The 22999-nt window shown below is 44.9% G+C and overlaps 1 protein-coding gene across 5 annotated transcripts in view; it reads left to right on the forward strand.

Annotated features, from left to right (window-relative positions):
• The window catches only part of TSC22D2 (TSC22 domain family member 2), a 104539-nt gene that overhangs the window by 36572 nt on the left and 44968 nt on the right, over nt 1-22999 (forward strand). For 2 of the 5 annotated variants that reach the window (XR_010175883.1, XR_010175884.1), the window contains exons 2-3: nt 2028-2087; nt 3676-3851. The exons of 1 other annotated variant lie outside the window; for it this stretch is intronic. Coding sequence is in view for 1 of the 4 variants with exons in the window: in XM_063916032.1 (XP_063772102.1) it covers nt 2028-2087 (60 nt within the window). In the remaining 3 variants the exon portion in view is untranslated. The remainder of the gene's footprint in view (nt 1-2027; nt 2088-3675; nt 3852-22999) is intronic. 2 more of the 5 variants (XR_010175885.1, XM_063916032.1) reach the window with 2 other exon arrangements.

Consider the following 22999-nt stretch of genomic DNA (forward strand, 5'->3'; position numbering starts at 1 on the left):
CTTATCTTGTAAGAGCCCGTATTTGATATTTCACGAGGATAGGGCGGAGCTCAGGACTCACCTGCAGTTTTTGCCAAAGGTAGTTTCGGCCTTTCACATTAACCAACTGATAGCGGTTCTGATCCGTCTGTTGCGCCAAAGTTTTTGGACGTTGTGAGGGCTTTGAGGATTTATGTCAAAAGGACAGCTCGTCACAGGAAGTCTGACTCGCTGTTTGTCCTTTGACGCTACCAAAATTGGATGTCCTGCTTCTAAGCAATCCTTTGCTCGTTGGCTCAGATTGAGCTTCCAGCAAGCCTATTCTTCGGCAGCGTTGCCACTGACAAGTTCTATCCAGGCCCACTCCACAAGGTCAGTGGGTTCTTCCTGAGCGGCTCGGCCTTACAGTTGTGCCGTGCAGCTACTTGGTCTGGTTCAAACATGTTCGTTAAGTTCTCTAGGTTTCGACACCTTGGCCAGAGATGACTTTCAGTTTGGTCAGGCGGTATTGCAGGGCTCTTGGCAATCTCACACCCATTCTGAGAGCTTTGGAACTTCCCCATGGTACTAATGTCGTCCCAGGATCCACTAGGACGTTAGAGAAAATAGGAATGTAATACCTACCGGTAATTCCTTTTCTCGTAGTGAATACTGGGTGCCTGCCTCAGTGCTTCGTGTTCCTGCTTACCTGGCTGTAAGTATTCTTGGTTGGGTCTGCTGTTGCTGTCCCTGTTCAATGTTTGGCTTACATTGCTCTCCTCTGTTCTGGTTAGCGCTGCTATTCTTTATTACTGTTGTGTGTTGGTTCGTTGCCTCACTGCTTTCGTGTCATTCCTTCTCATGGTACAGGTATGTCCGTCTCCTCGGGCACAGTTTTCCTAGACTGAGTCTGGTGGAGAGGCATAGAGGGGAGGAGCCAGCACACACTAATGTTTTTGTAAAGTGCCAGGCTCCATTGGACCAGATTTATACCCCATGTTACTAATGTCACCCAGTATTCACTACGGACTATGAGAAAAGGATTTACCGGTAGGTATTAAATTCCTATTTTTATTTATTTCATTTTTTTTATTGTTGTGCAGTTAGATCATTTGCTACAATTAGCATAGAAAGACCAATTTTGATGAACATAGAAATGACTGCAATTTATTAGCTTTAAATTGACATTTGCCCCTGGCAAAGCTGTGAGCATGTCTGTGACTGTTGCTAGCTCTCCCAGCAATTGGCACGGGAAGAACTGCTTAACAAATTAGCTCCTGGACACTTTAGATGGGAGCTAATGCTTTCAAACATTTATTAACAGGTGTGGTGTGGTTTTTTTTTTTAATTTTTTTTTTTTTAATATAGTGCAGCAAATTTCATTGTGCTTTGCCATTGGGTACAACGGTGATTAGACAGAAATTGGAGGTAGGAAGGCCCTGTTCGCAAGCGTACAATCTATAGGGCACAACAGACTCGCTCCCTTTTGAGTCTGGCTTTCAGACAGGGTTTAGCCGGTAAAGTGGCTAGACCCATCTAAACGAAGTTGACTGTTTGGGTGGCCAACTCTCCACCTCTGAAAGCTACGATCTGAAATGTGCCCCCTTTGACCCTGCCTGGCTATTCGTGCCTGAAAGGAGCAGCAACTGAGTTGCTCTGTCTGATGCCATCTAGTGGCAGCTGCGGGGGAGAACAATTGAATACCCCCCTTCTCCCCACCGCCACTGGTGCCCAAGCTTTCTGTACCAGTACACAAAGCATGGCAGCTGTGGCAGTGGGTAGCTCTGGGCAGCAAGGATCCCTAACACCACCTACTCTGCTTTCAAGGACAAGTGGATAATAAGTCAAAATTAAATTTTAGCAAAATTTACTTTGTAATCCATTCATACCACCACCTTTTTCTATGTAATGTGTGCTTTTTCACTTGTTAAATCAATAATAATAAAACATAGCCATACTGTTATCCGCTCTATCTATCCATTTTGTAGAGAGAGAGAGGCATGTAGACCTTCTGTTTTAATAGTGTTTGTTAAACCTTTTTTTTTCCATTTAATTTTTGGGTCTCACAGGAATCCTTCCTCTGCTTTCTATGAAGCATTTCAAGTGAAGTCAAAGAAACTGGGTTCTAGGTATGACCACTGAATGACAACGTGTAGGAGTTTGCATGGACAGCTTGCAATGAGCTTTGATTCTTGCATTAACCATATGGGGCCGGGGCTATCACAATGATTCAGCTTTTGCTGGCTGATGTAGCAATTGGGATGTGTGCAATTTCGTTTTTAAATTAATTTTTTTTCCCTTAGGTTTACCTGCTCCCTTCAATGCTCAAATCCAGTTCTAGTCTTCAACATATTATCTAGGTTGATATTCCCTTCCTCCCCATCACCAAGATTTATCAGTTTACCAAATATTTCCATTGGCAGAAAATACTACGTATTACCTGGTTTTTGGTGAAGTGGTATGGCACTTCTGTTCCTTCACATTCTTATTTTTATCTTTTTTTATGGAGTAGTTGGAGAAAAAGTTACTGCTTTAACTCCTATCTAATACCCCATCAGACAGGAGTCCATTATATCTGCATCTAATCTGTCGTTCATGTGGAGGAAAAAACTGCTCCATCGGAGCATGTGCTGAAAGTGTATACACTAAGTGGGGGCTCCTTCTTATTGTATTTGTAAGGAAGTAAAATTCCCAAGTGTGGGAGATGCGTTTGATTTGTTCAGAGTGAAATGACTGCTCTTGGAAAAGCCCACAGCAAATTTTACAAGTATTATGCCAATTATTTTTTCAGTTTAATTTTTATCATCTGTAACTTTTTTTTTTTTTTACAGAAGGTAATCAAGGACTTTCAAGTATTTATAAACTTATGAATACTTTTGCATAAACTAAAACTACCAAACTAAATATGAATAAAGATATAGTCACAGCTTTACATTTTTGACCAGAGAAGAGCTGTGATTCATTAAGCCCCTTCCTGCTAACCGCAGGTTCATCTTTGAAACTGTTCTTTCCATCTGGTAAAATTGGATTTAATGCTATCCTAAGATAGATGCACATTGGCTGAACCCTCTTGTGGTGAGAGATGCTAGTATTCACGGTGGTTCCCTCATATTGTTCCTCAGCCGTTATTTATAAAACTATAAAACCAGTACAGAATTGGCATTTAGGCAGATATGCCAAAGTAACCTCCTTTAGTTTTTAGTTTGAGTTTTATTGTAATGAGGTATTGTGAAGCTTTGCAGTCCTAAAGCAGTGACCTCCCTATTGTAATGGAATGCCTGTTTATTAGTAAAGCCCACAAAAGTTAATTGATCACTTAGGTCTTGTGAATGTTGTTGGTATTTTTGGGAAGCATTGGTTTTGCCTGTACATAGGGTCAATCAGTGTAATTTATGTTAATGTGTTCTGACTGTAGTTCCTCAGAATGTGACCGCTTGTTCCTTTAAATATTACTGAATCCCATTCCATGTATGCGTTTCATACTATTAGAGATGACAGAATATATTCTGGTCATGTTATGATCCTCACAAAGCCACCATGTCACCGACTGGAGGGAGCTGTGTTCCTATATATGGCACACTGGCCCCACATCCAAACTGAAGTGTCCCAATGACAGTCCACCTTCTGCTCCAGAAACCTCAATTTCCAAATCCTGTGATCCTTGGTACATATTGAGGGAGCTATATAATCTAATTGTGTACAACTTTCTTTCTCTAGTCTTTTTAGATCTACAGTATTTCTATTTTGCTTTGGAAGACCTTGGAACTGGATTAGAGCAGTCAAGGGAGCAGGGGATACCGTTAAAGAAAAATAAGTGGGATTAACAGTATGTGAACACCGACTGATTTAGCACCTTATTCTAAATCCCAAACAGAAAAAAAGAAATGGAAAAGGTAAGATTAATTTCCCTTATTGAAAAGGTCCTCTGTAAGTCCATTAATACAGGCTTTAAGGAACGCTTTTGAATAGTGCCATAAGGTGTTCAGTGGTTTCAAAGTGTCACCAGTGCGATCTGTGTAAACCTTTTTAATTCCCACATAAAATATGCCTTACTAATGTTCCGGTGTGCTGCACACAGGTGGGCTTGTAATACTTTCATGATTTTGCTTCTAGAAATTGGATTTAGTGTCCTGCATACTTTGATCTGTTTGTGCTTGTAATCACAATGTGCAAAATGTTATGTATTTTAGTTTTGTAATATTAGATATTGCATGTTTCTGTTTGAATTGTCTACTTTTTTGTATACTGCATATCCTTTTCCCTAAAACATTTGTCACATTTACAAAAGTAAAGTTTAAATATCTCTGGTTATGTATTCCATAGAGAATGTATTGCTGTGCACACCCAATGTGCTGTGTATTGACTGTTACAATGCAGAAAACTTCCTGCCAGATAAATCTGCTATTCTGTATAGCAGGGCTGGCCAAAACCGGTCCTCGAGATCTACCAACGGTTCATGTTTTCCAGACCTCCTGGAGATCTGTAGAATTGTCAGTTAGGAATGAATGCAGCACATCTACCTGTGCACCAACTAGGTGGCCTGGAAAATGTGAACTGTTTGTAGATCTTGAGGACCGGTTTGGCCAGCTCCGCTGTATAGGGTTTGTTTCCTCTGGGAAGCTTTATTTTAAGCCTTTAACGTTAAGGTTGCTATGTGACTTATCCCTAGAGTTTGATGAGAGGAATTAAAAAGTTAGTACCTATTTATTTAGTGGGTGGATTTCACACATCACAATGAGTCCAAAAGTAACTTGCTTGATGTGAGCCTGTATATGAAGACTCCATTTTATCTTATACTTCAGTCTGTGAACTGATGGCAGGATTGATTAGCACAATAGTCTTAATAATCCATCTGAAAGAATAAAGAGTCAAGCATAGAGGTGGTTTAATGAGAAGGCTACTTAATGAGAACTGGTACAAATTTTATATCCTCAATCGTATTACATCAGACTATTGCTTGTATAAAAGACAGTAATTTTAAAAGGAGAGCCATTATATCGAATTACTGTAGTTTGCATACAGATGTGGATACATTTGATTCCTGAGAAGTTCTGAAGTTAAATGCTTCTGGGGGAGGGGGAATTCAGTGTTTGCACTCTGAATGGAGCAATTCAATTGTTACTGTGTTTGGGTGTGAGCAGCTGCACGTTACTTCTGCTCACAGCACACCTTGCTGGTTAGAAGAAATGTGCGAAAAATTACCCGTATACGTCCCAAACTGCACTTGTCGTGCCCAGAACTTTTGGCCGGGTTCAGCGGTTTTACGTGGCTAAACACCACACGTATGGGCGCAATCGGCACAGTAAAATGGAACAATGAATTTGCGCCATATATATATATATGCATGCCTTTGCTGTGCAATAGAATAAATAGAAGAAAATTGATACATTATTGCTTATTCTCCAAATATATTCTAAAATATCCTGCACAGATTTGTTGGTACCTCATAAAGATAATCATTGGATTATAGTGATATTTTAAACAAAGTACTTTCTTGAATTAGCATCATTCTTGTCTCCAATCCTCTAATGTGTTATTCAGCCTATTTAAATGGAGAAATGTCACTCTGCTGTTTTGGTATTTTTGTGTGCACCACACTGAACATAGACCAGAGAAAGCAAAGGAGAAAGTTGCCTGAGGAGATTAAAAAGAAAATTTATAGACCAGTACATAAGGTAAAGGCTATAAGGCCTTGTCCAAGCAGATTGATGTTCTTGTGACTACAGTTGTAAATATTAAGACGTTTAATGCCCATGGGACTATAGCCAACCTCTCTGAACACTGCTGTAAAATGGAAATCAACCTTAGATTAAATGGAAGGATAGGGGGAATGGTAGAAAAAAAAGCCATTGATAACTTCCAAATAGATACAAGCTGTACTCCAAGGTCATGGTACAGTATGTTGGTGTCTAATCTCCTCATCCGATGTTTTTGAACAACCATGGACTCTATGGAAGAGGACCCAGGATAACTACACTTGTGAAAAAGCAACATAAAAAAGACCGACTTTAATTTGATAAAATGCTACTGACACAATGCTTTTCGTTGAATATAATTTGGATAGATGAGTCGCCTTAGCTCTGTGTTCACAGATGTAAAAATGAAGTTATTAATGCCATACCTACTGTGACATACGTGGTTACTTTGCTGTGTCTGGCACACTGTGCCTTGAATCTTTGCAAGGCACAATGAAATATCAAGAATATCAGGTGATTTTGCAGTGCAGCCTTCTACCCAATGACAAAGTGCTGTCTCAGTCGTAAGTTATGGGTCTTCCAACAGGATAATGACCCAAAACACTGCACCAGCGAATGATTAAGAACAGAACATTGGACTATTCCGAAGTGGCTGTCTACAAGCCCTGATCTGAATCCTATCAAACATCTATAGAAAGAGCTAAAACCTACCATCTGGAGAAGGCACCCATCTAACCTGATGAAGTTGGAGTAGTTTATTAAGGAAAAATGGGCGAAGCTACCTGGTGATGGGTACAGAAGTCTCATTGGGTTGAATTCAGTTGTTTTTCTTGTGACTGCCACCAGATGGTGACTAACGGCAGCAATTCTATTGTTCTTGCGCACAGTCCCAACATAGGTCCCTTGCAGGACTGTAGACTGGTGCGATATGCATGTGTGCCCAAACAACAATTGAATACTGACAATTGTTTGGGCGTCTTAAAAGTCCAGTTTTATAGACTGGAGAATTAGATGCCCAAAACAATTGAATTCCCCCCCATTGAGAGCTATATAGATCACTTGATTGCAGTGTTTGCCTCTTAAGATTGTGCAACAAAATATATTAGGTTAAGGGACCCATCGTATTTGCCCATTCTATTTTGATTTCTTTATTTATATACTGTAAAATATTCTTTTGAATCAAATCTAATGCAAAGTCTAACGTTTTATTAAATACTAGTTAAAAGCCTGTCTAAATGACGGACACCAGGGCCGGATTATAAGGAAGAAAGGTCACTACTCACACAGGAGTGTCCGGGTTTCTGGAAGTTCTGCTGCTGGGAACTGGGGCTCTGTCATGCTGAGGGTGTAGCAATAGATAAATGGTGTATATCTGTAATGGGCAGGCTATAATGATATTGCACTATATACACCAGTACTGTCACGTGGAAGCTCACCAGTCTTGAAACAGCTCTTGCCCAGTCTGGGTAGAGGACACCAGTAGCCACCAGCAGCTGGCCGGAGGGGTCTGGGCATGGCCGGTGTGGGAGGGGTAAGCACAGGACCCCACTTCTCCAGCGGTGCACCGTATATATAAGGCAGTTGAGCTAATTATCTGCCTTCTCATCTGCAGCCCCAGCGCCGACCCCCTCCTCTGCCCGGTCACCGCATGGCTCGCTCTACACAGGGTCTTTCCCCTTCCTGCCAGACTGATTTACCTTCTCCCTCCGCCGGTTAGTGGCCACACGTGTCCCCGGTGCCTCCACTCTGAGTACTGTGAGACCTTCTGGTGGTTCCTACATCCATTTCCTGGTTACTGCTGTTAATTGTCGCTGAGTTCCGGAATGACGGGTAACCTGGGGTTGCAGCATAGTATATGGAGGAGGAGGTGCAGTGTGTGCGGTATATGGCAGAAGCAGTATATGGAGGAGGGATGTGCCCTGTATATAAGGGGCACTTTATGGAGGGGTATGAAGGTGCAGTGTGTATATAGGGGCAGTATATGGTGGGGTTGCAGTGTTACATAGTGTGTGTGTGTCCTTGTCCCTCCAGTGGCTGCCGGCGGCACCACAGAGGTAACATAGCTTCTCTAACGTGTTTGAGGATGCTGGGACTCCGTAAGGACCATGGGGAATAGACTGGCTCCGCAGGAGATGGGGCACTTTTAAGAAAGCTTTGGACTCTGGGTGTGCACTGGCTCCTTCCTCTATGCCCCTCCTCCAGACCTAAGTTTTACACTGTGCCCAGAGCAAGATGGGTGCACTGCAGAGAGCTCTCCAGAGTTCTCTGCCTAGAAGCATTTTTATTTGGATTTTTTTTTTCTACCTTTTAACTACTTTTTCACAGGGAGCACTGCTGGCAACAGGCTCCCTGCATCGAGGGACTGAGGAGAGAGGAGCAGACCTTCTTGTCAAAGATGGGCTCTGCTTCCTCGGCTACTGGACACCACTAGCTCCAGAGGGGGTGAACGCAGGTTCTTAATGGGCGTCCACCCCCGGAGCCGCGCCGCCGTTCTCCTCACAGAGCTAGAAGTACAGAAGACCGAAGTCGTCAGGCGGCAGAAGCCTTCAGCTTCACTGAGGTAACGCACAGCACTGCAGCTGTGTGTCATTGCTCCCATACACCTCACACACTCCGGTCACTGTAAGGGCGCAGGGGGGGGCGCCCTGGGCAGCAATATAAACCTCTGCATGGCAAAAAGACTATATACATGTACAGGTGGGCTCTGTACATGTATATAAAAGAGCCCCCGCCATATTTTACTAAGTTTGAGCGGGACAGAAGCCCGCCGCCGAGGGGGCGGGGCTTCTCCCTCAGCATTCACCAGCGCCATTTTCTCTCCACAGCACTGCTGAGAGGAAGCTCCCCGGACTCTCCCCTGCTTACACACGGTGAAAGGGTGCTTAAAAGAGAGGTGGTGGGGGGCACATAATTGGCGGTTTACATATTATACAGCGCTGCGGGGAAAAACATTTTGTGTTGGTCTCCAGGGTTATTGCGCTGGGGTGTGTGCTGGCATACTCTCTCTGTCTCTCCGAAGGGCCTTGACAGGGATATTGTCTTCAGGAAAGGGGTTCCCTGTGTGTGAAGTGTCGGTACGCGTGTGTCGACATGTTTGACGAGGAAGGCTCGCTTAATGTGGAGGGGGGAGTGCTTGAATGTCAGGTCGCCGTCAGCAACGCCGACACCGGAATGGGTGGATATGCTGAATGTCTTGAAAGCAAATGTCAATCTATTGCATAAAAGATTAGACAAGGCAGAAGCTAGGGATCAGTCAGGTAGCCAGTCCATGCCTGTCCCTGTGGCGCCAGGTCCTTTGGGGTCTCAGAAGCGCACCATATCCCAGATCGATGACACAGATACTGACTCTAGTGTCGACTATGAAGATGCAAAATTACAGCCGAAGGTGGCTAAGGGTATACGGTAGTGTTCACTCTAGGAGTGAAAAGGGGCAGGGCGCCGGATTCCGGGGGCACATGTGCGCGGCCACGAAAATTAGGGGGCGTGGTCACACCTACGTCATTTTAGGGGCGGGGCGGCCCACAGACGCTACTATAGAGAGCGTCTGTGGCCGGCGACGTCACTGTTGGGGGCGTGCCCAGCACCTCCGTCGGTCCTGGGCTTCCCCCAGCCCTCTCCCAATGCGTGAATGGATGCCGCGCGCATGCGCACGGCATCTATACACGCCGGGAGGGCAAGAAGCAGGCGGCTGTTCTAGCAGGGCGCCGCAAAATGGGCAGGGCGGGTTTTGCCTGCTAAAAAACGGGCAGGGCGCGGCGCCCTGCTAAAACAGCCTAGAGTGAACACTATACGGTACATGATTATTGCCATTAAAGAGGTTTTGCATATTACTGAGGAACCCCCTGTCCCTGACACGAGGGTACACATGTATAAAGGGAAAAAGCCTGAAGTCACTTTTCCATCCTCATTTGAATTAAGTGACTTGTGCGAAAAGGCTTGGGAATCTCCGGATAGGAGACCACAAGTTCCCAAAAGGATTCTCATGGCGTATCCTTTTCCACAAACTGATAGGATACGCTGGGAATCTTCGCCAAAAGTTGACAAGGCGCTGACACGTTTGTCCAAAAAGGTGGCACTGCCTTCTCAGGATACGGCTTCCCTCAAGGAACCTGCTGATCGCAGGCAGGAAATTTACCTTAAAGCACATTTACAAAATCATTCCGGTACTATTGCTCAACCGGCTATGGCGTCGGCCTGGGTTTGTAGTGCGGTTGTGGCATGGGCAGATTTCTTATCTACGGAAATTGACACCTTAGATAGGGACGCCATTCAAATGACCATAGAGCATATCAGAGATGCTGCCTTGTATATGAAGGATGCTCAGAGACATTTGTTTATTAAGCTCCAGAATAAATGCTATGTCTATTTCTGCTAGGCGGCTCTTGTGGACCCGACAGTGGACGGGAGATGCCGATTCAAAGCGGCATATGGAGTACTTGCCTTACAAAGGGGTGGAGTTGTTTGGAGACGGCCTCTCGGATCTTGTCGCTACGGCTGGTAAGTCAAATTTCTTACCTTATGTCCCCCCGCAGCATACAAAAAAGGCACCTCATTATCAAATGCAGTCCTTTCGTTCCAATAAAAACAAGAAGGTACGTGGATCATCCTTTGTTGCCAGAGGGAAAGGCAGGGGAAAAAAGCTGCACACAGCTAGTTCCCAAGAGCAGAAGTCCTCCCCTGCGTCTGCAAAGTCCACCGCATGACGCTGGGGCCTTTCCGAGGGGAGGCAGATCTGGTGGGGGCTCGTCTTCGATTTTTCAGCTACGTCTGGGTTCACTCGCAGGTGGATCCCTGGGCATTAGAGATTGTGTCTCAGGGATACAGGCTGGAATTCGAAGACTTGCCTCCTCGCCGATTTTTCAAATCTGCTCTGCCGGCTTCCCTGTCAGAGAGGGAGCTAGTGTTGGCAGCAATCCAAAAATTGTATATTCAACAGGTGATTGTCACAGTTCCTTATCTCCAGCAAGGAGAGGGATATTACTCAATCCTGTTTGTGGTCCCGAAACCGGACGGTTCGGTCAGACCCATTTTAAACCTGAAATCTCTGAACCTGTACTTGAAGAGGTTCAAGTTCAAAATGGAATCACTCAGGGCGGTCATCGCCAGCCTGGAGAGGGGGGGGGGATTGGATGGTGTCCCTGGACATAAAGGATGCTTACCTTCATGTTCCAATATTCCCCCCGCATCAGGCGTTCCTGAGATTTGCAGTGGAGGACTGTCGCTACCAATTTCAGACGTTGCCGTTTGGGCTTTCCACGGCCCCGAGAATTTTCACCAAGGTAATGGCGGAAATGATGGTGCTCCTGCGCAGGCAGGGGGTCACAATTGTCCCATACTTGGACGATCTCCTCATAAAGGCGAGATCTCGGGAGAGGTTGCTGGACAGCGTGTCTCTGTCCATGAAGACGTTGCAGATACACGGCTGGATTCTCAATATACCGAATTCCCAGCCAGTCCCTACAACGCGTCTGACCTTTTTGGGGCTGATTCTAGACACAGACCAGAAAAAGTATTTCTTCCGATCGAAAAGGTTCAGGAACTCATAGCCATGGTCAGGAACCTATTAAAACCAAAAAAGGTTTCAGTGCATCATTGCACGCGGGTCCTGGGGAAGATGGTGGCTTCCTACGAGGCCATCCCTTTCGGCAGGTTCCATGCGAGGACTTGTCCAAGAGGTCCCATTGAAAAGTGGTCCGGGTCCCATTTACAAATGCATCAAAGGATCTCCCTTTCTCCCAGGACCAGTGTATCTCTCCTGTGGTGGCTGAACAGTGCTCACCTACTAGAAGGTCGCAGGTTCGGCATTCAGGACTGGTCCTGGTGACCACGGACGCAAGCCTCCGAGGCTGGGGAGCAGTGACACTGGGAAGAAATTTCCAAGGTCTCTGGTCAAGCCTAGAGTCTTGTCTACACATCAACGTCCTGGAGTTGAGGGCCATATACAACGCCCTGCGTCAAGCGGAGGAATTGCTTCGGAGAAAACCGGTTCTGGTTCAGTCAGACAATGTCACGGCAGTGGCTCATATAAACCGCCAAGGCGGAACAAGGAACAGAATGGCCATGGCATAAGCGACCAGGATTCTAAGCTGGGCGGAAGGCCATGTAAGCGCGCTATCAGCGGTGTTCATCCCGGGGGTGGACAACTGGGAGGCGGACTTCCTCAGCAGGCACGACCTGCATCCGGGAGAGTGGGGACTTCATCAAGAAGTCTTCGCACAGATCACGGATCGTTGGGGACTGCCTCAAATCGACATGATGGCATCCCGTCTCAACAAAAAGCTAAAGCGGTATTGCGCCAGGTCAAGGAACCCTCAGGCGGTAGCGGTAGACGCTCTGGTGACACCTTGGGTGTTCAGATCGGTCTATGTGTTTCCTCCTCTTCCTCTCATACCCAAGGTGTTGAGAATAATACGAAGAAGCAGGGTCAGAACAATACTCATTGTTCCGGATTGGCCACGGAGGACTTGGTATCCGGAGCTGCAAGAGTTGCTCGCAGGGGATCCGTGGCCTCTTCCTCTAAGGTAGGATCTGCTGCGGCAGGGGCCCTGTCTGTTCCAAGACTTACAGCGGCTGCGTTTGACGGCATGGCGGTTGAATGCCGGATCCTAGCGGAAAAAGGGATTCCGGAGGAAGTCATTCCTACCCTGATCAAGGCTAGGAAAGACGTGACGTTAAAACATTATCACCGTATATGGCGGAAATATGTTTCTTGGTGTGAGGCCAGAGCTGCTCCTACGGAGGAGTTCCATTTGGGCCGTCTACTTTACTTCCTTCAAACAGTAGTGACTTTGGGCCTAAAATTTTGGTCCATAAAGGTCCAGATTTCGGCCTTATCCATTTTTCTTTCAAAGAAAATTGGCCTCTATTCCTGAAGTACAGACCTTTGTGAAGGGAGTGCTGCATATTCAGCCTCCTTTTGTGCCTCCGGTGGCGCCTTGGGATCTTAACGTGGTGTTAAGTTTCCTCAAGTCACCTTGGTTTGAACCACTCAAAACTGTGGAGTTGACCACTTTCCACGTGAGGTATTTCATGTTGGCGTTAGCTTCGGCAAGACGTGTTTCCGAATTGGCGGCTTTATCACATAAAAGCCCATACTTGGTTTTTCACGTGGATAGGGCAGAGTTGAGGACTCGCCCTCACTTTCTGACAAAAGTGGTCTCATCTTTTCATGTGAACCAACCTATTGTCGTGCCTGTGGCTACACGGGACTTGGAGGATTCAGAGTCCCTGGATGTAGTCAGGGCTTTGAAGATTTATGTGACCAGAACGGCTAGAATCAGGAAGACTGAAGCTTTGTTCATTCTGTATGCGGCCAACAAGGTTGGCGCTCCTGATTCAAAGACTATTGCTCTCTGGATCTGTAACACGATTCAGCAGGCACATTCTACGGCAGGATTGCCGTTACTGAAATCGGTTAAGGCCCACTCCACTAGGAAAGTGGGCTCTTCTTGGGCGGCTGCCCGAGGGGTCTCGGCATTACAGTTGTGCCGAGCAGCTACTTGGTCGGGGACAAACACCTTTGCAAAGTTCTATAAGTTTGATATCCTGACTGAGGAGGACCTCCTGTTTTTCTCAATCGGTGCTGCAGAGTCATCCACACTCTCCCGCCCGTTTGGGAGCTTTGGTATAATCCCCATGGTCCTTACGGGGTCCCAGCATCCTCAAGGACGTTGGAGAAAATAAGATTTTACTTACCGGTAAATCTATTTCTCATAGTCCGTAGAGGATGCTGGGCGCCCGTCCCAAGTGCGGACTTCTTCTGCAATACTTGTATATAGTTATTGCTTACATAAGGGTTATGTTATAGTTTTTCGGTGGAACCGTGGCTATGTTGTTGTTCATACAGTTAACTGGGTAAGTTTATCACAAGTTATATGGTGTGATTGGTGTGGCTGGTATGGATCTCGCCCTTAGATTTACAAAAATCCTTCCTCGTACTGTCCATCTCCTCTGGGCACAGTTTCCCTTACTGAGGTCTGGAGGAGGGGCATAGAGGGAGGAGCCAGTGCACACCCAGAGTCCAAAGCTTTCTTAAAGTGCCCTATCTCCTGCGGAGCCTGTCTATTCCCCATGGTCCTTACGGAGTCCCAGCATCCTCTACGGACTACGAGAAATAGATTTACCGGTAAGTAAAATCTTATTTTCTGAAGTTGAAAAAAGACAAATTTATCCATAGAGTTCAACGTATTTGTGGTCTCCTACACTGTATTTTTAGAACTAATTTTATCTGTTGTGAATGTCGGCCGTGTGTGTGTGTGTCTCTCTCTCTTTTTAACTCTAATGCTTGATCTACCCACCATAACCCTGTATATCCTTTTATCCATTAGGAATTTATCTAGCCCATTCTTAAAAGTATTGACAGAGACTGCCATTACTACTCTCTCAGGCAGGGAATTCCAGACACTTATTGTCCTTACTGTGAAGAAACCTTTTCGCCTCTGTGTGCGAAATCTTCTCGCCTCTCTAACCTAAGTGGATGTCCACGTGTCCTCTGTGTCAATCTTATTGAAAACAACAGATCCTCCGCAAGCTCTGTGTATTGTCCCCTTATATTTTTGTCCCCTCGTAATCTCCTCATTTCCAGTGTAAACATGCCTAGCCTAGCAAGCCTTTCCTCGTATTCCAGCGTCTCCATCCCCTTAATCAGTTTGGGCACCCGCCTCAGAAGCTTTTCTAGTTCCAGTATCTCCTTTTTGTAGTATGGTGCACAGTATTCAAGATATGGCCTTACTAGGGATTTGTATAAAGGGTGTATAACACTCTTATCCCTTCAGTTCCCCGCTTTAGGTACTGCTGCTAAGTTTATCTATGTGAACACCTAAGTCTTTTTCCAGTACAGAATCCCCTAGTTTTACCCAATTTAGTATGTAGGTGGTATTAAATATTTTTTTTTGCCATTTACCACCACTTGCTGCTCCCTATTATCTAACCAATTTCTAACCCAAGTGCATATTATGCTCCCTAGCCCCAGTTCTTGTAACTTTATACTGTAGATGAGTCTCATGTGTGGTACTGTCGAAAGCTTTAGCAAAGTCCTAAAACTATTACATCCACCGCCTTACCCTGATCTAGGTTCACGCTGTTTCATTAAAGCCTGTTAAGTTTGTTTGACATTATCTATCCTTCACAAATCCATGTTGGTTCCTATTAATAACCTTATTGGCTTCAAGGAACTTCTGTATACTATCCTTTTTAAAATGCCTTCCAGTACTTTCCCCACTATAGGTGTAAGACTAACTGGTCTATAGTTACTGGTTCAGATTTGACTTCCCTTTTTGAATATCGGCACTACTACCTGTATACGCCAGTACTTGGGAACCGTGCGTGATGTAAGGGAGTCATTCAGAATCAAAAATAGCGGTCTTGCTAGCAGGGAGTGTAGTTCCATGAGAACCCTTGGGTGAATTCAGTCAGGACCAGGGGATTTTATTAATCTTAATTTTTTTTTTTTTTTAATTGGTCACAGACTACTTCCTCCCTTAGATAAGCACTTAGTAGTGGGACATTATCTTTGCTGAGGTTGTGTTAATCCCCACCATCTGGTGAGGAGCAGCATTAGATTAATGTAACCGTAAGTGGAAATCAAACAAAAGGATAGAAAACCCAGTCAATTTTGAATATGAAAGGATGTTATAAATGGTAACTGCCACACCAAAAAGCTACCCCTACCCACAGTCTCTCTCCAGCACCCTCTCTCCATATTCAGCAAGTGTGAAACCATCAGATCAGTGTTTTTATGTAATTGGCAGTAGGCTGTAACGTCTCCCTGCGTTGTCACTTTCATTTTCATTTGGTCTGTGTGGTGCCCACCGATGCACATAACGGAGATGAGGAGCAGTTAGCCTTTTATTATATTGGATGCAATAAAAATGCTGGATGCAAATTTACTTTTGTCGCTTTCAAGTTACACATTTCATAGAAGGGTACCAACAAACCTGTCCACGTCTAACTACTAATGTACATACACCATACTACGTTTTGGTCTGCTTTTCATTTAACATAACTGTGCAAAGTTTTATTGTGATCTGAAAGTCATTTGTATCTGCCAATTAGGGAACAGGAAACGGGAAGTGTGACTTCCCATGAAACTGAGGCTGAATGCAGCCATCTGCTGGCCTGTCTTACACATTTTTATCTCGCTAACATTCTTCTGTGTCTTCTCTTCCAAGAGCTGTTGCTATATTCTATTGTAGTACAGCAAGTGCTGTATAATGGCTTTTTTTTTTTTTTTTTTTTCATTTATGTATAAGTTGGTTGCTTAGAATGTATGGTATGCAGTCATTGGTGACATAAATTTATTCTTTGAGTGTGGATAATCCTTTTGCAATACAGGTCTAGTGGCAAAAATTTGATACAACCTAGGTGGTGGTATCTCTTGTTATCTACAGGAGACTCCATCGGTCATAGCCTGCCTAGAGGTTACAGCCATGACTAGTGTATACGATGTTCCGCTATGCTAGGTAAAATTTATAAACAGATGTTCAGGTAAATATCCTCTAAAAGGGAATATTTACATGTAAGTGAACGGCTCATAAATGTGAGCATTCGTATATTTTTAGTCTCAAAGCCAAATGTAATCACTTTTTATTTTTATTTTTTTTATTTTTTTTATGTTGAGTAACATTTTTTTTAATCAATTAGTTGAGATTTCCTTGTGTGGGTGGCCAGATTGGATAAGATTAGGAAGTTGACCACACACTGGCCAACATTTATCTTCAGCCAATGCCTAAATACATATGCTGTATGGCCGCACTGTACTATACGCTGTAAGCTTTTACCATCAGGGCTGTCAACCTTTTTTTCGAGTACTTTTTTTTCTGGTTTTGTGTGTATTTTGTAGACTTGGAATTCAGCTCAATGCTGCAGTGCTTCCTATAAATGATGATTATACATGTTGCATGTCTGCAGTTGAGGTGCAAAGTCCATAGGCTCATTCTGTGCCCGAAAAGTTTAAGATTACAGTATTTCTGTATGCCAGGATGCCAGATAGTGCAGTGAAGTGAGCAAGCCTACGGGTGAAAACGCGTTTTGGCACAGCTGGAATCAGCATGGCAATGTCGCCTTGTGAAAGTTAGAATCACTGGTCCTACAACCAACATACGCTGCTCCGTCCAGAAGTCCTGCTGCCTTTAGAACGGTAATCTTCCTATTTTCAGCTAGCTCTCATCCACGGATTGTGGTGCAGCGTCCTTGCTCTGTCCTATGATATCAAGGCGCTGCAACCGCTCTAACGTGGAAAGCAGCACAGCTACTAATCTTTTTTCCGGCCAGTAATACCCGAAGCGCTGCTATTTTCATATTTGCCGTCCGCTGCACCGGTCCTAGTGACCAGAGTACATGACGAAAAGAGATCTCAGCGGCTGGACTGGGTTTGCGGTCATAAAAACTTTTCATTCTAGCTGGGTTTGCTGCTACTTTTTAGCCCAACACATATTGTTCAGTGACCTATGGTCAAATGTTAGAGAAAATAATGAATTATGTTAAGTGAGCCTAACAATATTAGTATACCGATAAAGTATACCTGAAAATAAATTTGGGAAAGTACTTTGCTAATAGCCTGTGTGGAGAACGGCTTTTTTGATAAATGCATTTCTATGTGAGAATGTGCACGGCACTGGTTTAACATTGAACCACTCCCTATCATCTCCCTGCAATTACCTGAAAATTAAACAGGCAGGAATTGTACTCCATTTCGGTTAACACTCATCCCTGGATTGCGGTGCAGTGTCCTGCAATGTCCTAGGATATCGAGACATTCCATCCGCTCTAACAGGGAAAGCAGTACGGCCACTTATCCTCTTTCTGGTCAGAAATTTCAAGGTCGCTGCCCTCTCATCCACCGGCCGCTGAGCTAACAAAAACCTTGAGCTCATGACGGTGAGACAGTAGAAGCAATGTACCATGGCATACTGATCATCTTTTTTTACTCTTTCCTTTTTTCTCTCTATACCAACTATAAATGTCGGGCTACTAATGAGCGCATAAGATACCATATAAATATGATGGGCATTCTGCTTCTCTCAACACTGTGTATATACCATTTGGGCAAATTTTGAATTTTTATAATTATACATGTGTTTGAGAATATAGGAGCTGACGTTCGGTAAATCAATACCTATTCATGATATGGTTGTTTAAACAGTGAGAGATCATAATTGGTTATAAAAAAATCTGAATAAAAATAATTAAAACAAGCTCCTCAGTGAGCAATCAGTGTTCTCTGAGCCAATAAGCTCCATAGTGAGCAATCAGTGTTCTTTGAACTCCTTGTGATAGACAAGTGATCCCAAGGTGTATATGAATAAACCTGTGTGTGTGTTTATATATTTTTCCTTTTCAAATTCCTATTAATTTTAAAGATACAATTAAAGGTTATATTTTAATGATACCTAAGGGTATATCTGGCCCTATTTATATTTCAAAGAGTGCCCCCAAGATAGTCTTCTTTTCTCTTTCTAGAGTATTTCTGCTCCTCAAGCTTGAATGAATTTAATCAACATGTTCAAATAATGGCTGTGTACTATGAAATAGTTGTTAGTGGTTTTTGGTTTTTTTTGTGTGTAAATTTGCAAGAATATAGGCTTTCTTCATTTTAGCAAAACTTTTTTTTTTATTTTAATCTTTAAATCTCTTGGGGCAAGTGCCCACACATGAATTATACTTAAAGTGAAAATCTGTGTGCTTGACTTCAATATCCCAAGTTTGTATGTTGTAGCAATGTGTAGATTTAACTGTGTAATAGCACCATCTGCTGGACTAAAAAGAGAATGGCAACTCTAGTAGTGTACATATAAAGTTTCCCTTTTTAGTTAATCTCCAGCATGCATTTCATATTGCTGTGGACCTGCAGTGACCAGCATTCATATCCAGGAAACCTATTTGCAGTAGTGTATCCATCTGTTTAAATTAAGCCTGAAACTTTAGGGGTCAATTCAGTTAGGTGCGGGTTGCATTGTGCGGGCCGTTCTTACAGCAAATTTTATTACTTAAAAAAAGAATTATTATTTTATTATCCTCTATTTATATGGCGCCACAAGGGTTCTGCAGCGCCCAATTCCAGAGTACATAAATAATCAAACAGGAAAACAGCAACTTCAGTTGATGACAGTATAGGACAAGTACAGGGTAAATAAACATGGTTACATCAGCAGATGACACTGAAATAAGTATCAGGTGGCAGAAGACTGCTGGATGTGGTACAGTTGAAGATTATTAAAGTAAGACAAAGGATAAGCACATGAGGGAAGAGGGCCCTGCTCGTGAGAGCTTACAATCTAAAGGGGGGGGGGGGGTGTACAAATCCTAAAATAATGCACAAAACACCCTTTTAAAAGCATACAATACATTCCTTATGCACACTAACAGTATTCTATGAGGCTGCTAACAATGTTGTCCCTTACTTGGGGTCCAGGAAGGTCTCCCTACTTTCTCATGCACTTCTCCCAGCTCGCATTTAGTAGATAATTCACACTTCCTTACCGCGAGTACTGCAAATTGGCATTTCTAATTGGATCTGACTTACCGGGTGTGCAGTATGCCAGTTTCATGAAACATACTTGCATTCACAGACTCGCGCATAATTGGTTTTACCCCTTAGATTGATATAAAGTTTCTCTAACGTCCTAGTGGATGCTGGGGACTCCGTCAGGACCATGGGGAATAGCGGCTCCGCAGGAGACAGGGCACAAAAGCAAGCTTTTAGGATCACATGGTGTGTACTGGCTCCTCCCCCTATGACCCTCCTCCAAGCCTCAGTTAGGTTTTTGTGCCCATCCGAGCAGGGTGCAAATCTAGGTGGCTCTCCTAAAGAGCTGCTTAGAAAAAGTTTTTAGGTTTATAGTTTTTAGGTTTTTAGTCCTGCTGGCAACAGGCTCACTGCATCGAGGGACTTAGGGGAGAGATTTTCAACTCACCTGCGTGCAGGATGGATTGGAGTCTTAGGCTACTGGACATAGCTTCAGAGGGAGTCGGAACACAGGTCACCCTGGGGTTCGTCCCGGAGCCGCGCCGCCGATCCCCCTTACAGATGCTGAAGATCGAGGGTCCGGAAACAGGCGGCAGAAGGCTCTTCAGCCTTCATGAAGGTAGCGCACTGCAGCTGTGCGCCATTGTTGCTTCACACTGAACGGTCACGGAGGGTGCAGGGCGCTGCTGGGGGCGCCCTGGGCAGCAATATTTAATACCTTTGATGGCAAAGAATACATCACATATAGCCATTGAGGCTATATGTATGTATTTAACCCAGGCCAGATATCTCAAAACCCGGGAGAAAAGCCAGCCGAAAAGGGGGCGGGGCTTATTCTCCTCAGCACACAGCGCCATTTTCCTGCTCGGCTCCGCTGTGAGGAAGGCTCCCAGGACTCTCCCCTGCACTGCACTACAGAAACAGGGTAACAAAGAGAAGGGGGGCATATTTTGGCGATATTTATATATTTAAAGCGCATATAACAAAAACAACACCTTTTAGGGTTGTTTATATACATTTTATAGCGCTTTTGGTGTGTGCTGGCAAACTCTCCCTCTGTCTCCCCAAAGGGCTAGTGGGGTCCTGTCTTCGATAAGAGCATTCCCTGTGTGTCTGCTGTGTGTCGGTACGTGTGTGTCGACATGTATGAGGACGATGTTGGTGTGGAGGCGGAGCAATTGCCGGTAATGGTGATGTCACCCCCTAGGGAGTCGACACCGGAATGGATGGCTTTAATTATGGAATTACGTGATAATGTTAGTACATTACAAAAGTCAGTTGACGAAATGAGACGGCCGGAAAACCAGTTAGTACCTGCTCAGGCGTCTCAGACACCGTCAGGGGCTGTAAAACGTCCCTTACCTCAGTCAGTCGACACAGGTACCGACACAGATGAATCTAGTGTCGACGGTGAAGAAACAAACGTATTTTCCAATAGGGCCACACGTTATATGATCACGGCAATGAAGGAGGCTTTGCAGATCTCTGATACTGCAGGTACCTCAAAAAGGGGTATTATGTGGGGGGTGAAAAAACTACCTGTAGCTTTTCCAGAATCAGAGGAATTGAATGACGTGTGTGATGAAGCGTGGGTTAACCCAGATAGAAAACTGCTAATTTCTAAGAAGTTATTGGCATTATACCCTTTCCCACCAGAGGTTAGGGCGCGCTGGGAAACACCCCCTAGGGTGGATAAAGCGCTCACACGTTTATCAAAACAAGTGGCGTTGCCGTCTCCAGATACGGCCGCCCTCAAGGATCCAGCAGATAGGAGGCTGGAAACTACCCTGAAGAGTATATACACGCATACTGGTGTTTTACTCCGACCAGCAATAGCCTCAGCCTGAATGTGCAGTGCTGGGGTAGTGTGGTTGGATTCCCTGACTGAAAATATTGATACCCTGGATAGGGACAGTATTTTATTGACTCTAGAGCAATTAAAGGATGCGTTTCTTTATATGCGAGATGCTCAGAGGGATGTTTGCACTCTGGCATCGAGAGTAAGTGCGATGTCCATATCTGCCAGAAGAAGTTTATGGACGCGACAGTGGTCAGGTGATGCGGATTCCAAAAGGCATATGGAAGTATTGCCATATAAAGGAGAGGAATTATTTGGGGTTGGTCTATCGGATCTGGTGGCCACGGCAACTGCCGGCAAATCCACTTTTTTACCTCAGACCCCCTCCCAACAGAAAAAGACAGTCTTTTCAGCCGCAGTCCTTTCGCTCCTATAAAAACAAGCGGGCAAAAGGACAGTCTTATCTGCCACGAGGCAGAGGAAAGGGTAAGAGAGGGCAGCAAGCAGCCCCTGCCCAGGACCAGAAGCCCGCCCCGGGTTCTACAAAGCCATCAGCATGACGCTGGGGCTTTACAAGCGGACTCAGGAGCGGTGGGGGGTCGACTAAAGATTTTCAGCAATCAGTGGGCTCGCTCACAGGTGGACCCGTGGATCCTGCAGATAGTATCTCAGGGTTACATGTTGGAATTCGAAAGATCTCCCCCTCGCCGTTTCCTAAAGTCTGCTTTACCAACGTCTCCCTCAGAAAGGGCGACGGTATTGGAAGCCATTCACAAGCTGTATTCTCAGCAGGTGATAGTCAAGGTACCCCTCCTACAACAGGGAAAGGGGTATTATTCCACACTATTTGTGGTACCGAAGCCGGACGGTTCGGTAAGACCTATTCTAAATCTGAAATCCTTGAACCTGTACATACAGAAATTCAAGTTCAAGATGGAGTCACTAAGAGCAGTGATAGCGAATATGGAAGAAGGGGACTTCATGGTGTCCCTGGACATAAAAGATGCTTATCTGCATGTCCCAATTTACCCCTCACACCAAGGGTATCTCAGGTTCGTGATACAAGACTGTCATTATCAGTTTCAAACGCTGCCGTTTGGTTTGTCCACGGCACCTCGGGTCTTTACCAAGGTAATGACCGAAATGATGGTTCTTCTACGAAGAAAAGGCGTATTAATTATCCCTTACTTGGACGATCTCCTGATAAGGGCAAAGTCCAGAGAACAGCTGGAAGTCGGTGTAGCACTAACCCAAGTAGTGCTTCAACAACACGGGTGGATTCTGAATCTTCCAAAATCTCAATTGTCCCCGACAACACGTCTGCTGTTCCTGGGAATGATTCTGGACACGGTTCAGAAAAAGGTGTTTCTCCCGGAGGAGAAAGCAAGGGAGTTATCCGAACTTGTCAGGAACCTCCTAAAACCAGGAAATGTGTCAGTACATCAATGCACAAGAGTCCTGGGAAAGATGGTGGCTTCTTACGAAGCAATTCCATTCGGCAGATTCCATGCACGAATATTTCAGTGGGATCTGCTGGACAAATGGTCCGGATCGCATCTGCACATGCATCAGCGGATAACACTGTCACCAAGGACAAGGTTGTCTCTCCTGTGGTGGTTGCAGAGTGCCCATCTGTTAGAGGGCCGCAGGTTCGGCATACAGGACTGGGTCCTGGTGACTACGGATGCCAGCCTACGGGGCTGGGGAGCAGTCACACAGGGAAGAAACTTCCAGGGTGTATGGTCAAACCTGGAGACGTCTCTTCACATAAATATACTAGAGCTAAGAGCGATCTACAATGCTCTAAGCTTGGCGAAACCGCTGCTTCAGGGTCAGCCGGTGTTGATCCAGTCGGACAACATCACGGCAGTCGCCCACGTAAACAGACAAGGCGGCACGAGAAGCAGAAGAGCAATGACAGAAGCTGCAAGGATTCTTCGCTTGGCGGAAAATCATGTCATAGCACTGTCAGCAGTGTTCATCCCGGGAGTGGACAACTGGGAAGCAGACTTCCTCAGCAGACACGACCTTCACCTGGGAGAGTGGGGACTTCATCCGGAAGTTTTCTACATGATTGTGAAC

The sequence above is a fragment of the Pseudophryne corroboree genome, chromosome 4, assembly GCF_028390025.1.
Source record: "Pseudophryne corroboree isolate aPseCor3 chromosome 4, aPseCor3.hap2, whole genome shotgun sequence".
Lineage (NCBI taxonomy): Eukaryota > Metazoa > Chordata > Amphibia > Anura > Myobatrachidae > Pseudophryne > Pseudophryne corroboree.